Source organism: Anolis sagrei, chromosome 12 (assembly GCF_037176765.1).
Source record: "Anolis sagrei isolate rAnoSag1 chromosome 12, rAnoSag1.mat, whole genome shotgun sequence".
NCBI classification, from domain to species: domain Eukaryota; kingdom Metazoa; phylum Chordata; class Lepidosauria; order Squamata; family Dactyloidae; genus Anolis; species Anolis sagrei.
In genome coordinates this window covers 4,585,418-4,601,588 of record NC_090032.1, presented here as the reverse complement: position 1 = coordinate 4,601,588, position 16,171 = coordinate 4,585,418, and the positions used below count along the sequence as shown (strand labels likewise).

Genomic DNA, 16,171 nt, shown 5'->3' with positions numbered 1-16,171 from the left:
CCGATTCACCCCTAATTTCCACAGACCACTGAGACCCCCACAAATTAGAGACCTGGAACAAACTTAACACAAAGAACCCCGATGACTAATACTGGAGGGGGCTGGGAGGAATTGACAATGATTTATGGGAGATGTAGTTCACCTACATACAGAGAGCACTGTGAACCCAAACGACTGTGCATTTGGACCCAACTTGGCACAAATATTCAATATGCCCAAATTTGAACACTAGTGGAGGTTAGGGAAAACAGATCTTGACATTTGGGAATTGCAGTTGCTGGGATATATAGTTCCCCTACCATCAAAGAGCATTCGGAACTCCAACAACAATGGAATTGAACCAAACTTGGCATACAGAACTGCCATTACCAACAGAAAATACTGGAGAGGTTTGGGGGAAAATAGACCTTGGCATTTGGGAGCTACTGTGGGATGTATAGCTCCCCTGCCATCAAAGAGCTCGGAAGGGTGTGCGGGCGCTGCGGTCAGCCCTCTGCCTTGCCCCTGCGCCCTCCCAAACTCGGAAAGGCGCGGGGGGCCGGGCAGCTCTCCCTTGCCCAAATGGCAAGGGTCGGCAGCCATTTTGGCGGGAGCGGGGCCAACCAAGGCAGCTTCATGACCCCCCGAAAATGGCCCAATGACCCCACTGGGGGTTGCGACCCCCATGTTGAGAACCGCTGCTCTGCGTGCTCTTACTGCCTATTACAGGGAAACCCAGCTGATTCCTAATGTTTAACATTGACACAAATGACCAGCCAAAGCCAGAAGGGACAGAGAGTTTCATCTATGGCCAGAGACACTCACAGGAACATCTCAGCAAGCAAGAGCCCAAAAGTGGCAGGCTCAAACCCAAAACCTCAATCAGTGGCTGAGACCGGACGAGAAACTACCTCCTGGGCACACAGAAGGCTGGGTGACTTGGAAGGCACTGAACAGACTGCGCTCTGGCACCACAAGATGCAGAGCCATCCTTAAGAAATGGGGCCACAAAGTGGAGTCCACGATATGTGAGTGTGGAGAAGAGCAAATCACAGACCACGGACTACAATGCGGTCTCCGCCTAGCCACATGCATAATGGAGGACCTTCTTGCAGAAACATCAAGTGTCCAAGTCTGCAAACTTTGTGTTTTGTTTAAAAAATGCAGTACAACTGTTTGGTTCACTCCTGACATGATAAGTAAATATCTGCTCATCCCGTGAAACAATACTGTTTGTTGGGTTTCTGTGAGTTTTCCAGGCTGTCCGGCCATGTTCCTGAAGCACTCTCTCCTGACGTTTTGCCTGCATCCATGGCAGGCATTCTCAGCGGTTATGAGGTCTGTTGGAAATTAAGCAAGTGAGGTTTATATTCCTGTGGAATGATGTCCAGGGTGGGAGAAAGAAGGCTTGTCAGTTGGAGGAAATGCAAATGTTGCCATTGGGCAGCTTGATTAACATTGAATGGCCTTGTAGCATCAAAGCCTGGCTGGTTTCTGCCTGGGAGGATCCTTTGTTGGAAGGTGGGAGGGAGAAAGAACTCTTGTCTGTTGGAGGCACGCGTGTATGTTGCTATTGGTCAACTTGATTAGCATTGAATGGTCTTGCAGCTTCAAAGCCTGGCTGGTTGCTGCCTGGGAGGATGCTTTGTTGGAAGGTGGGAGGGAGAAAGAACTATTGTCTGTTGGAGGCACATGTGAATGTTGCATTGGTCAACTTGATTAGCATTGAATGGTCTTGCAGCTTCAAAGCCTGGCTGGTTGCTGCCTGGGAGGATGCTTTGTTGGAAGGTGGGAGGGAGAAAGAACTATTGTCTGTTGGAGGCACGTGTGTATGTTGCCATTGGCCAGCTTGATTAGCATTGAATGTCCTTGCAGCTACAAAGCCTGGCTGGTTGCTGCCTGGGAGGATGCTTTGTTGGAAGGTGGGAGGGAGAAAGAACTCTTGTCTGTTGGAGGTACGTGTGTATGTTGCCATTGGCCAGCTTGATTAGCATTGAATGTCCTTGCAGCTACAAAGCCTGGCTGGTTGTTGCCTGGGAGAATCCTTTGTTGGAAGGTGGGAGGGAGAAAGAACTCTTGTCTGTTGGAGGCACGTGTATATGTTGCCATTGGCCAGCTTGATTAGCATTGAATGGCCTTGCAGTTTCAAAGCCTGGCTGGTTGCTGCCTGGGAGAATCCTTTGTTGGAAGGTAGGAGGGAGAAAGAACTCTTGTCTGTTGGAGGCACGTGTATATGTTGCCATTGGCCAGCTTGATTAGCATTGAATGGCCTTGCAGTTTCAAAGCCTGGCTGGTTGCTGCCTGGGAGAATCCTTTGTTGGGATGTGTTAGCTGTCCCTGATTGTTTCCTGTGTGGAATTCCCATTTCATCAGCAGAATGCTAAGTTTGCAAACTTTGTGGGTTTTTTTAAATGCAAGACAATTGTTTGGTTCGCTCCTGACACAATAAATAAATAAATGGAAAGGTCAGCCTCTTCCCCCTTTTGTTCTGTCTCCAGATCCCAAATCTGTCTGGTCTGTCATCCATTTCGGACCTTACCTGGATCACAAAGGGGTCAGGTTGGCAGTCCAGCTCCGGATCCTCAAGGACGGTGACAGGACCGCCCTTCTCAAGGCTACCCCCCACAAACACCTAAAGATCCCAAAGAGACATGGTTAGTCGAGAACTAAAAGCGACAGGGCCGAAGAAATTGGAGACCCCTATCCCCATCATCCCTGGCCAGAGGAAAGGGGGAATGGGATCCATCATCTGGAGACATGTAAATAGAAAAAGGTTTCAAACTTACTTGCCCGACCAGTTTGGGACAGTGCGGGTCGGTGATATCGTATTGCCGGACATCGCCGTGCACCCAGTTGCTCATGTAGAGGAATCGGTCATCCAGGGAAATGACGATATTCATAGTGAACCCTGGAGGAGGAGGAGAATCATTGAGTCGTAGGAAACTCCAAGTACGACCCAATTCAAGACCCAATCCAGTCCCTCCAGCTTCTGCTTCAAAATCTCCAGACAAGGAGACACCCCTGGACTCCTAGGAAGCCTATTCCCCTCGTTGAACACCTCTTCCCGTCATGTTTAGGTGGAATCTCTTTCCCTTCAATTTCAATTCATTGCTCTGGATGTGCTTACCTTTATAAAACTACTAGCTTAGGGACCTGGCAGTACCCAGGTTATTTGAGAAAGGCATTGTTTTTCTGTGCTCCCAGTTTAGTCTAGATCAAATGTCTGGTGGCTTCAGTGAGTGCGGGTGAACTACAACTCCCATCGTCCATGGTTCGTCCTCCTCCAAACTGCACCAGGATGTAGAGTGGGTCATGGGGGCTCTGTGTGCCAAGTTTGGTCTTTATCGGTAATTGGATGAGGGTTGCAGTGGTCTCAGAAAGTGAGTGAAGGTACTGCAAGTCTCATCATCCATGGTCCGTCCTCTGCCAAACCATACCAGGACGTAAAGTGGGTCATGATGGGTCTGTGTGCCAAGTTTGGTCTTTATCGGTAATTGGATGAGGGTTGCAGTGGTCTCAGAAAGTGAGTGAAGGTACTGCAAGTCTCATCATCCATGGTCCGTCCTCTGCTAAACCGTACCAGGAAAGTGGGTCATGATGGATCTGTGTGCCAAGTTTGGTCCAGGTCTGTGATTTATGGGGGCTGTAGTGTTCTGTGGGAAGTGAATCTGGTGAAGGTACTGCAAATCCGATCATCCATCGTCCATCCTGCCTGAAACCACACCAGGACGTAAAGTGGGTCATGGGGGTTAAGTGTGCCAAGTTTGGTCCAGGTCCGTTATTCATGAGGGTCACAGTGGCCTGTGAAAGTGGCAGCCAATCAGAAAGCTGCCACATACGTACATACTCCGCTGCAAACATACAAACACTGACTTTTATTATATACCAGTGGGCCATGTGGGTCCTGTGTGCCAACTTGCCAAATTTGTTCTTTATCCGTCATTGGTGTGGGCCACACTGGTCTCAGGAAGTTAGTTAGGCAAGTCCCATCATCTATGGTTCATCCTCCCCCAAACAGCATCAGGATGTAGAGTGGGTCATGGGGGCTCTGTGTGCGAAGTTTGGTCTTGATCAGTCATTAGATGAGGGTCACAGCGGTCTCGGGAAGTGAGTGGAGGTACTTCAAGTCCCATCATCTGTTGTCCATCCTCCTAGAAACTGCACCAGGATGTAGAATGGGTCTTGCAGGGTCTGTGTGCGAAGTTTGGTCTTGATCAGTCATTGGATGATGGTCGCAATGGTCTCAGAAAGTGAGTGAAAGTACTGCAAGTCCGATCATCTGTGGTCCATCCTCCTCCAAACAGCACTAGAATGTAGAGTGTGTCATGGGAGTTACGTGTGGCAAGTTTGGTCTTGATCAGTCATTGGATGAGTGTAGCAGCAGTCTCGGGAAGTGAGTGGAGGTACTTCAAGTCCCATCATCCATGGTCTGCCCTCCTCCAAACCACAGTAGGATGTAGAGTGGGTCATGGTTGCTCTGTGTGCCAAGTTTGGTCTTTTTCGGTTTTTGTTGGGGGCCAGAGTGGTCTGTGGGAACCGAAGGGGTTGAAAGTACTACAAATACCATTATCCATTGTCCGTTCTCCTCCAAACCTTACCAGGATATAAAGGGGGTCATGGGGGCACTGTGTGCCAAGTTTGGTCTTGATCAGTCATTGGATGAGTGTAGCAGCATTCTCGGGAAGTGAGTGGAGGTACTTCAAGTCCCATCATCCATGGTCTGCCTTCCTCCAAACCGCAGTAGGATGTAGAGTGGGTCATGGTTGCTCTGTGTGCCAAGTTTGGTCTTTTTCGGTTTTTGTTGGGGGCCAGAGTGGTCTGTGGGAACCGAAGGGGTTGAAAGTACTACAAACCCCATCATCCATAGTCCATCCTCACCCAAACCTTACCAGGTCATAAAGGGGGTCATGGGGGTTATGTGTGCCAAGTTTGGTCCAGGTCCGTCACCCGTGCTGGTCACAGTGGCCTGTGAAAGTGGCAGCCAATCAGAAAGCTGCCCCATAATACACCGCCACATACAAACATTCACTTTTCTATATATATAGATATAGATAAAGATATATATAGATATCGATATAGATAGTTCCAAATGGCCGCTTTCTTGTTACTAACCTGGCATTTCAGGGTAGAGCCATCCCGATACTTTCTTGTTCGGGACTTGGATCACTTTCTCAGCCGCCCAGCATCCGTCCTGCAGGGAAAACCAAATTGACCAGTGAGGTGGTCAGAAAAGTGGACGTTCTCCCCACGCTTTTTCTTGGAAGCGGTTTGCCTTTGCCTTCCCATAAGGCTGAGACAGAGAATGGCGCCAGGGCCACCCTTTCCCTTGTCACCTCTGTTTTGAAGAAATGGTGGATGGAGCTCTCCAGAAAGCAAACCACGTAACCGTGGACCGAGTCGGGGTTGTGCAAGAAACGGATCTCCCGCGGGGCCGAATCTTCACCCACGTCAATCGACTGGAGGAGGCGGTGGGTGGTCAAGTCCCAGACATGGAGGTAGCGGCCGTAGCGCCCTGCGGACAAACACGATCCAGGATTATTTCAACTCTCGCTTAGTGGCCCTCAGTCTGTGAGAGGTCTCTATGGGAGAAGGGCCTCAGTCTTTTAGTGGGCCTCAGTTTGTTAGTGGGCCTCAGTATGAGAAGGCCTCAGTGTTTTTTCGTCTCAATGTGAGAGAGGTGTCAGTCTGAGAGAGCCCTCAGTGTGATAAGACACTGAAACGAACTAACACTGAGGCCTTCTCACACTGAGGGCTCTCTCAGACACCTCTCTCACACTGAGACGAACTAACACTGAGGCCTTATCACACTAAGGCCTCAGTGTTAGTTCGTCTCAGTGTGAGAGAGGTGTCTGAGAGAGCCCCCAGTGTGAGAAGGACTCAGTGTTAGTTCGTTTCAGTGTGAGAGTGGTCTCAGTCTGAGAGAACCCTCAGTGTTAGTTCGTCTCAGTGTGAGAGAGGTGTCAGTCTGAGAGAGCCCTCAGTGTGAGGAGGCCTCAGTGTGAGAGAGGTGTCAGTCTGAGAGACCCCTCAGTGTGAGAAGGCCTCAATGTTAGTTCATCTCAGTGTGAGAGAGGTGTCAGTCTGAGAGAGCCCTCAGTGTGAGAAGGCCTCAGTGTTAGTTCGTCTCATTGTGACAGAGGTGTCAGTCTGAGAGACCCCTCAGTGTTAGAATGCCCCAGTGTTAATTCGTGTCAGTGTGAGAGGGGTGTCAATCTGAGAGAGCCGACAGTGAGAGAAGGCCTCAGTGTGAGAAGCTTCTCTGAGAGAAGCCCCAGGTTGAAGACCATTGTGTGGGAAGCTCCAGTGTGAAGGCTGCTGTGTGTAAAGCTCCTGTGTGAAGCTCCTGTGTAACTCTCTGTGAGAGCAAAGCTGTTTATCTGCATAAGAAAGAAGCCCAGCATGGAAGCAAAGAAGGAAGTATAAAGAACTTATGGAAGCCTTGTTGTTGTGAATAGTACAACTGTATTATTTTGCTACAAAGAAAATTCTCCTAAGGAAGAGATAACATAGAGAGCCAGGATTATGTCAAGTAAGGTCTGACCAAAGCGGAATAGATTGGAATGATGGCTTTCCTCAATCTGGACACGGGACTCCTGCTGATTGAGTCTAGAACTACATCGGCTTTTTAAGTCTCGAGCTGCTAGATCCCTTTCATGTGGATGCTCTCACCTTTTCCCAGATTGTCCGGCTTAAACCCATTATGATAGAACTTGGGCTCCCCCGATTGAGTGCTGATCAGGACGTTGTGCCGCGGCTGGAACCAGAAGTCACACATCTGGATGGGTCCATCTTCCGGACACTCCCAGGTCCCTTTCACTTCCCAGGTTTCCGGGTCCAGAAGGAGAAGTCCACCTGAGGCCAAAAAAACAGAACTGCTGGGGTCAGAAGGCAATGTGCTTGCAAAGAGCAATATTATTTTTATGAGGGGTTTTTTTTGGTGGTTTTTGCGTATTGTGGAGGGCTATTTGTATTCCCAAATGGGCATCTATGAGTCCAGTACCTGTTATGTTACCAAATGCATCTCCAATGGCGCTGACCATAACTTCCCCGTCGCCTGAGCAATGTGAACTGTACAAGAAACTCAAGTTGGTTTTCCTGATGATTTCTTGGCGTTCGATGACCTGCCAAGGTGTCGGAGAGAGAGAAAACATATTTTGATCACCATGGCTCAATGCTATGGAGTTCTGGGAGTTATAATTTTGCAAGGTGTACAGTGTTCCCTCGCTACTTCGCGGTTCGCTTTTCGCGGAATTGCTGTTTTGCGGTTTTCAAAAAATATTAATTGAAAATATATATCGCGGTATATTCACTGTTTCGCGGGTTTTTGCCACCGCCGCTTTCTGCGGCGCTTTCCCTCCTCAGTCCTCTTTCTCTCCCTCCAGCCTTGAAGAGCATTTCCTTCACTTTATTTTAAGTTTATAAAGACTCAAAATAGTGTATAACGACTAAAATAATGTATAAATATTAAAATAAATATAGCGTCCCTACATCGCGGTTTTTCACTTATTGCGGGAACATAATCCCCGCAATAAGTGAGAGAACACTGTACAGTGTTCCCTCACTACTTTGCAGTTCGCTTTTTGTGGACTCGCTGTATCGCGGTTTTCCTCTCAGTCCTCCCTCTCTCCGGAGTACTGGGAGTTGCAATTTTGCAAGGTGTGTAGTATTTCCTTGCTACTTCGCGGTTCGCTTTTCTTGGACTAGCTGTTTTGCGGTTTTCCTCTCAGTCCTCCCTCCCTCTGGAGTTCTGGGAGTTGTAATTTTGCAAGTTGTACAGTGTTTCCTCGCTACTTCACGGTTCGCTTTTCGCAGACTCTCTGTTTTGCGGTTTTCCTCTCAGTCCTCCCTTTCTCCGGAGTTCTGGGAGTTGTAATTTTGCAAGGTGTACAGTGTTTCCTCGCTACTTCACGGTTCGCTTTTTGCAGACTCCCTGTTTTGCGGTTTTCCTCTCAGTCCTCCCTCCCTCTGGAGTTCTGGGAGTTGTAATTTTGCAAGTTGTACAGTGTTTCCTCGCTACTTCACGGTTTGCTTTTCGCAGACTCTCTGTTTTGCGGTTTTCCTCTCAGTCCTCCCTCTCTCCGGAGTTCTGGGAGTTGTAATTTTGCAAGTTGTACAGTGTTTCCTCGCTACTTCACGGTTCGCTTTTTGCAGACTCTCTGTTTTGCGGTTTTCCTCTCAGTCCTCCCTCTCTCTGGAGTTTGGGAGTTGTAATTTTACAAGGTGTACAGTGTTTCCTCACTACTTCACAGTTCGCTTTTTGCAGACTCTCTGTTTTGCGGTTTTTCTCTCAGTCCTCCCTCTTTCCGGAGTTCTGGGAGTTGTAATTTTGCAAGGTGTACAGTGTTTCCTCGCAACTTCACAGTTCACTTTTTGCAGACTCTCTGTTTTGCGGTTTTCCTCTCAGTCCTCCCTGTCTCCGGAGTTCTGGGAGTTGTAATTTTGCAAGGTGTACAGTGTTTCCTCGCTACTTCACAGTTCGCTTTTCGCAGACTCTCTGTTTTGCGGTTTTCCTCTCAGTCCTCCCTGTCTCCGGAGTTCTGGGAGTTGTAATTTTGCAAGGTGTACAGTGTTTCCTCGCTACTTCACAGTTCGCTTTTTGCAGACTCTCTGTTTTGCGGTTTTCCTCTCAGTCCTCCCTCTCTCCGGAGTTCTGGGAGTTGTAATTTTGCAAGGTGTACAGTGTTTCCTTGCTACTTCACGGTTCGCTTTTCGCAGACTCTCTGTTTCACGGTTTTCCTCTCAGTCCTCCCTTTCTCCGGAGTTCTGGGAGTTGTAATTTTGCAAGGTGTACAGTGTTTCCTCGCTACTTCACGGTTCGCTTTTCGCAGACTCTCTGTTTTGCGGTTTTCCTCTCAGTCCTCCCTTTCTCCGGAGTTCTGGGAGTTGTAATTTTGCAAGGTGTACAGTGTTTCCTTGCTACTTCGTGGTTCGCTTTTCGTGGACTAGCTGTTTCACGGTTTTCCTCTCAGTCCTCCCTCCCTCTGGAGTTCTGGGAGTTGTAATTTTGCAAGTTGTACAGTGTTTCCTCGCTACTTCACAGTTCGCTTTTTGCAGACTCTCTGTTTTGCGGTTTTCCTCTCAGTCCTCCCTCTCTCTGGAGTTCTGGGAGTTGTAATTTTGCAAGTTGTACAGTGTTTCCTCGCTACTTCAGGGTTCGCTTTTCGCAGACTCTCTGTTTTGCGGTTTTCCTCTCAGTCCTCCCTTTCTCCGGAGTTCTGGGAGTTGTAATTTTGCAAGGTGTACAGTGTTTCCTCGCTACTTCACGGTTCGCTTTTCGCAGACTCTCTGTTTTGCGGTTTTCCTCTCAGTCCTCCCTCTCTCCGGAGTTCTGGGAGTTGTAATTTTGCAAGGTGTACAGTGTTTCCTCGCTACTTCACGGTTCGCTTTTTGCAGAATCTCTGTTTCACGGTTTTCCTCTCAGTCCTCCCTGTCTCTGGAGTTCTGGGAGTTGTAATTTTGCAAGGTGAACAGTGTTTCCTTGCTACTTCACGGTTCGCTTTTCGCAGACTCTCTGTTTCACGGTTTTCCTCTCCGTCCTCCCTCCCTCCAGCCTTTCCATCCTTTCCTTCTCTCTCTCTCTTCATCCAGGAAAGGGAAATGCTTCCCTCTGTTAATTTTTAATTTCTGTATGTATGTATGTATGTATGTATGTATGTATTTTATCTTTTACAATTTAGCTTGTAAATCGCCTAGAGCATTCTCGGATGGAGGGCAATTAATAAGTAATATGATGATGATGATGATGATGATGATGATGGTGATGGGTGGTCCTGTAATGGTACACCCACGATAAATGAGGGAACACTGTATGGCATTCTCTGTCCAAATGTGCTGGCGCCTCCTCAAACTACAACTCCCAGGATTCCATAGTATTTGTTGCACAGTGTAGATGCACCCCGATTATTTCCCCGTGTGACTCCTTGACCTACTTTGCACAAGCTGGGAGCACACGGATCGGAGTGCGTGTCCACCACGTAAATGCGGCCAGAGGTCATGCACGGGATGACGAGGCGGTTACGCTCCCTGCTGACATCCCAGAAAGAGCTGCTGCAGGCATTCCAGCTCGAGCGATAGGGTTCGTCTTCCAGGTAAGGCAAGCGCAGGCGATGGATAACCTGTCAGGAAGACGGGGAGGAGATGGCATTGAAAAATAATATGGGAAAGGTCAGAGAAGGACCAAGTACGGGCTGGGAAATGCCACCCATTAGAAAAGATTTACCTTGCAATAACATGGTGATTCTGGATCTACGTCCACCGTGGCCAAATAGTCAGGTTGACGGGACTCACTTCCGGTTAAAATGCACTGTACGTATATCAGCCTTTCTCTGGGGCCTATGGAAATCAAATCTAGTTTTACGATCGTAAAGACAAGAAGATATCGGGTGCATGAAGCGCCAGCAATTTTGCAATCATTTTCAGCCCTTTGTGGGTTTTCTTTCACACTAAACCTTTGCAGCACAACGTTGGCAGGGTTGCATCCTGTAGATTCTGGGATTGATGGGTTGTCACTGGTCAAAGTGGTCCCTGGTCTAAGTGGTCCATAGTCAAGTGGTCCCTGGTCAAAGTGGTCCCTGGTCAAAGTGGTCCCTGGTCAAGTGGTCCCTGGTCAAAGTGGTCCCTGGTCAAGTGGTCCCTGGTCAAATGGTCCCTGGTCAAAGTGGTCCCTAGTCAAAGTAGTCCCTGGTCAAAGTGATCCCTGGTCAAAGATGTCTCTAGTCAAGTGGTTCCTAGTCAAGTGGTCCCTGGTCAAGTGGTCCCTGGTCAAAGTGATCCCTAGTCAAAGTGGTCCCTGGTCAAAGTGGTCCATAGTCAAAATGGTCCCTAGTCAAGTGGTCCCTGGTCAAGTGGTCTCTGGTCAAATAGTCCCTGGTCAAAGTGGTCCCTGATCAAGTGGTCCTTGGTCAAGTGGTCCCTGGTCAAGTGGTCCCTGGTCAAGTGGTCCCTGGTCAAAGTGGTTCTTGGTCAAAGAGTTCCCTAGTCAAGTTTCCCTGGTTAAGTAGCCCTAGTCAAAGTGGTGCCTGGTCAAAGAGGTCCTTGGTCAAAGAGGTCCTTAGTCAAGTGGTCCCTAGTCAAGTGGTCCCTGGTCAAAGTGGTCCCTGGTCAAGTGGTCCCAAGTCAAGTGGTCCCTTGTCAAAAAAAAAGGTTGGTAACCACTGGTTTACACACAGATCACGAGGGAGAAGAACAAAAAAAGTGGAGTCTCTGGTCATTTTCTAACTCCTCTGGGATGTGTTTTGTGGGTTATTAGGAGGTGGAACTTGATTTTGAATAGAAAATATCAGCCCTGCTTACCTTTCATGGCATCCAATGGTGAAGCATAGCCAGGTCCATGGGATGGGCCACAGTGCCCTAAAGATTTGGGGGAAAACAACAGATCAAGATCTGGCTTATTCACATCAAAAGGAAAGAGTTGGATGAAAGGAGCACCTGGATCATAAGAATCACAACGGAGGACCTGGAACATGCCTAGAAATCAACACTTTCTCATTATTCTATTTTCCAGATAACCAGAAGGCCAGAGCAATGCGTGGCAGGGGATGGCTAGTCAATAATAAGTGAAAAAACACCATAATAATAAGTATAAAACACAATAATAATAATAATAATAATAATAATAATAATAATAATAATAGAAACAATATCATACACATAATAATAATAATAATAATAAGTATAAAATACCATAATAATAATAATAATAATAATAATAATAATAATAATAGAAACAATATCATACTAATAATAATAAGTATAAAACACCATAATAATAATAATAATAATAATAATAATAATAATAATAATAACAACAACCTGACTGGCACAACCTGGGGATCACAACCAGACACAGTGAAGACATCTGCCCTTGCACTATGCTACCATTCTGTTGCGTATGCATGCCCAGTGTGGAACACATCTCACGCTAAACCCATGCTAAAACAGTGGATGTGACTCTGAATGAGACATGTCGCATTATCACGGGGTGTCTGCGCCCTACACCACTAGAGAAATTACACTGCTTAGCCGGTATTGCACCACCTGACAACCACCAGGAAGTAGTAGCCAACAGTGAAAGGATCAAGGCAGAGACATCTCTTTGTTCGGGTATCAGCCAACATGTCAACGACTTAAATCAAGACATAGTTTTCTCAGATCTACAGAGACACTCGCTGGAACACCCCAGCAAGCGAGAGTCCAAAAGTGGCAGGCTCAAACTCATGGTTGATTCCAAATGAGAGACTCCCCCCTGGGCACACAGAAGAAGACTGGGTGACTTGGAAGGCGCTGAACAGACTGCACTCTGGCACCACGAGATGCAGAGCCAACCTCAAGAAATGGGGCCACAATGTGGAGTCCACGACATGTGAGTGGGGAGAAGAGCAAACCACTGACCACCTGCTGCAATGCACCCCGAGCCCTGCCACATGCACAATGGAGGACCTCCTTGCGGCAACTCCAGAGGCACTCCAAGGGGCCAGCTACTGCTCAAACGACATTTAATCAACTACCAAGCTTGCAAATTCTGTGTTTTGTCTGTCTGTCTGTTTGTTTGTTTTGTTAAAAATGTAATACAACTGTCTGGTTGCTCCTGACACGATAAATAAAATAAAATAACCATAATTTGAAACAACAATAATATACGTTCACATTCTAGCGGCATTCTTATGTCAGAGCATATTGCACTTTTTATTGCTTTTAATTAATCTAAATCACAATCAGGGGCGGCTCAAGCCATACGCAAAGTAAGCCTTTGCAGAAGAGTTGATATTTCCAGGGGTGCTCTTGAGGCGCTCTTGGGGGAAAATAGACCTTGACATATGCGAGTTGTAGTTACTGGGATGTATTGTTCACCTACAATCAAAGAGCATTCTGAACTCCACCAATGATGGAATTGAACCAAATATGGCACACAGAACTCCCACGACAAACAGAAAATCTATATCAATGATTGTGTGTGTGTGTGGGGGGGGGGGGGGGGGAGCGCCAAAATACTGTTTGCTTACCGTTGAAAATTACCTAGGGCCGCCTCTGCCTTGACATATGTGAGTTGTAGTTACTGGGATGTATAGTTCACCTAAAATCAAAGAGCATTCTGAACTCCACCAATGATGGAATTGAACCAAATATGGCACACAGAACTCCCACAACGAACAGAAAGTATATATCAATGATTTGGGGGGGGGGGGGCGCCAAAATACTATTTGCTTACCGTTGAAAATCACCTAGGGCCGCCTCTGCCTTGACATATGTGAGTTGTAGTTACTGGGATGTATAGTTCACCTACAATCAAAGATCATTCTGAACTCCACCAATGATGGAATTGAACCAAATATGGCACACAGAACTCCCACGACGAACAGAAAGTATATATCAATGATTTGGGGGGGGGGGGGGTGCCAAAATACTGTTTGCTTACTGTTGAAAATTACCTAGGGCCGCCTCTGCCTTGACATATGTGAGTTGTAGTTACTGGGATGTATAGTTCACTTAAAATCAAAGAGCATTCTGAACTCCACCAATGATGGAATTGAACCAAATATGGCACACAGAACTCCCACAACGAACAGAAAGTATATATCAATGATTTGGGGGGGGGGGCGCCAAAATACTGTTTGCTTACCGTTGAAAATCACCTAGGGCCGCCTCTGCCTTGACATATGTGAGTTTTAGTTACTGGGTTGTATAGTTCACCTAAAATCAAAGAGCATTCTGAACTCCACCAATGATGGAATTGAACCAAATATGGCACATAGAACTCCCACGACAAACAGAAAGTATATATCAATGATTGGGGGGGGGGGGGGGGACGACCAAAATACTGTTTGCTTACCGTTGAAAATTACCTAGGGCCGCCTCTGCCTTGACATATGTGAGTTGTAGTTACTGGGATGTATAGTTCACTTAAAATCAAAGAGCATTCTGAACTCCACCAATGATGGAATTGAACCAAATATGGCACACAGAACTCCCACGATGAACAGAAAGTATATATCAATGATTGGGGGGGGGGGGGGCACCAAAATACTGTTTGCTTACCGTTGAAAATTACCTAGGGCCGCCTCTGCCTTGACATATGTGAGTTGTAGTTACTGGGATGTATAGTTCACTTAAAATCAAAGAGCATTCTGAACTCCACCAATGATGGAATTGAACCAAATATGGCACACAGAACTCCCACGATGAACAGAAAGTATATATCAATGATTGGGGGGGGGGGCACCAAAATACTGTTTGCTTACCGTTGAAAATTACCTAGGGCCGCCTCTGCCTTGACATATGTGAGTTGTAGTTACTGGGATGTATAGTTCACTTAAAATCAAAGAGCATTCTGAACTCCACCAATGATGGAATTGAACCAAATATGGCACACAGAACTCCCACGCCAAAATACTGTTTGCTTACCATTGAAAATTACCTAGGGCCGCCTCTGAACACAATCAATGTCCCAAATGCTCGATGCCTTACCTTTATTCGGGTTCCTCTGACCTGGATATTGAACATCCGGCACTTTGTTCTGGAGCTTAGACATCTCCACCCCCTCAATGTGTCTGAAGTGCCTCTCCGCTCTCTCAAGGAACCTATATAAACGCGGAGGATATCTCTCCATCTTTATAGGATGCATCAAAACAGAGAAAAGAAGGCGTATTTCCTGGAATAACTCATTAAGGAAAGCGCTGACTCCAGAAAAGCACCGAAAGCAATTTTGGACGGGTCCTTTTTCATCGTGGCCCAAACCTGCTTCATTCCATTCATTTTGGGGAGCATAAATCTTGTCTGAATTACCTGTCTGAACGCATCTCTCCCTATGAACCATCGCGGAGATTAAGATCCTCCGGGGAGGCTGTGCTTTCCATCGTCACAGGCGCGATTGGTGGGGATGAGAGACAGGGCCTTCTCGGTGATGGCTCCCCGGCTATGGAACTCCCTTCCTGGTGAGATCAGGTTGGCCCCTTCTCTCCCGTTCTTTGGAAGGATGGTCAAAACTTGACTGTGGGACCAAGCTTTCGGGACAGGGCAATAAAGCGGCAATAGGAAAGATGACCGGGCCAATTAGATTTGACACGTATGACGGTTTCAAGTGGTGTATTTTAATATTTTGATGAATGTTTTTAATGTTTATATCTTCTATATAAATAAAAATGTAATGTTAGTTTGTGCTACCATCAGAACTCGAAAACCACTGGGGGAATTGACACCAAATTTGGACACAAAACACCTAACAGTCCAATTTATGTCCTCCACTCAAAAAAAATTGATTTTGTCATTTGGGAATTGTCGTTGCTGGGATTTGTAGTTTACCTACAATCAAAGAGCATTCTGAACTCCACCAATGATGGAATTCAACCAAACATGGCACACAGGACTTCCATGACCAACAGAACACACTGGAATGGTTTGGTGGGCATTGGCCTTGAGTTTGGGAGTTGTAGTTCACCTACATCCAGAGAGCACTGTGGACTCAATCAGTGATGGATCTGGATCAAACTTGACACAAAAAATTCCATATACCCAAATATGAACACAGATGGAGTTTGGAGGAAATAGACCTTGACATTTGGGATTTCTACTTACTGGGATTTATAGTTCAGCTACAATGAAAGAGCATTCTGAACTCCACCAATGATGGACTTCAACCAAACATGGCATACAGGACTTCCATGACCAACAGAACACACTGGAAGGGTTTGGTGGGCATTGGCCTTGAGTTTGGGAGTTGTAGTTCACCTACATCCAGAGAGCACTGTGGACTCAATCAGTGATGGATCTGGACCAAACTTGACACAAAAAATTCCATATGCCCAAATATGAACACAGATGGAGTTTGGAGGAAATAGACCTAGACATTTGGGATTTCTCCTTACTGGGATTTATAGTTCACCTACAATGAAAGAGCATTCTGAACTCCACCAATGATGGACTTCAGCCAAACATGGCATACAGGACTTCTATGACCAACAGAACACACTGGAATGGTTTGGTGGGCATTGGCCTTGAGTTTGGGAGTTGTAGTTCACCTACATCCAGAGAGCACTGTGGACTCAATCAGTGATGGATCTGGACCAAATTTGACACAAAAAATTCCATATGCCGAAATATGAACACAGATGCTTTCAGTGACTGTAAGTCCCATAGGTCCTGATTTCCTGCCACATGTCTTGATTTGCAGAGGCCTTGCTTTAAAAAAGGCTGACAT

The 16,171-nt window shown here is 46.7% G+C and overlaps 1 protein-coding gene across 2 annotated transcripts in view; it reads right to left on the bottom strand.

The window, feature by feature from the left end:
- The window catches only part of LOC132764189 (methanethiol oxidase-like), a 53,942-nt gene extending 39,422 nt beyond the window's left edge, over nt 1-14,520 (bottom strand). The window contains exons 1-10 of one of the 2 annotated variants that reach the window (XM_067472340.1): nt 14,443-14,520; nt 11,272-11,328; nt 10,199-10,311; nt 9,909-10,094; nt 6,980-7,100; nt 6,649-6,831; nt 5,313-5,491; nt 5,092-5,170; nt 2,766-2,887; nt 2,519-2,611 (exon numbers count right to left, since the gene is read on the bottom strand). In XM_067472340.1, the coding sequence (XP_067328441.1) occupies nt 2,519-2,611; nt 2,766-2,887; nt 5,092-5,170; nt 5,313-5,491; nt 6,649-6,831; nt 6,980-7,100; nt 9,909-10,094; nt 10,199-10,311; nt 11,272-11,328; nt 14,443-14,506 (1,197 nt within the window). In that variant the 5' untranslated portion in view covers nt 14,507-14,520. The remainder of the gene's footprint in view (nt 1-2,518; nt 2,612-2,765; nt 2,888-5,091; nt 5,171-5,312; nt 5,492-6,648; nt 6,832-6,979; nt 7,101-9,908; nt 10,095-10,198; nt 10,312-11,271; nt 11,329-14,442) is intronic. The other variant, XM_067472339.1, reaches the window with a different exon arrangement.
- Between the last annotated feature and the right edge of the window lie 1,651 nt (nt 14,521-16,171).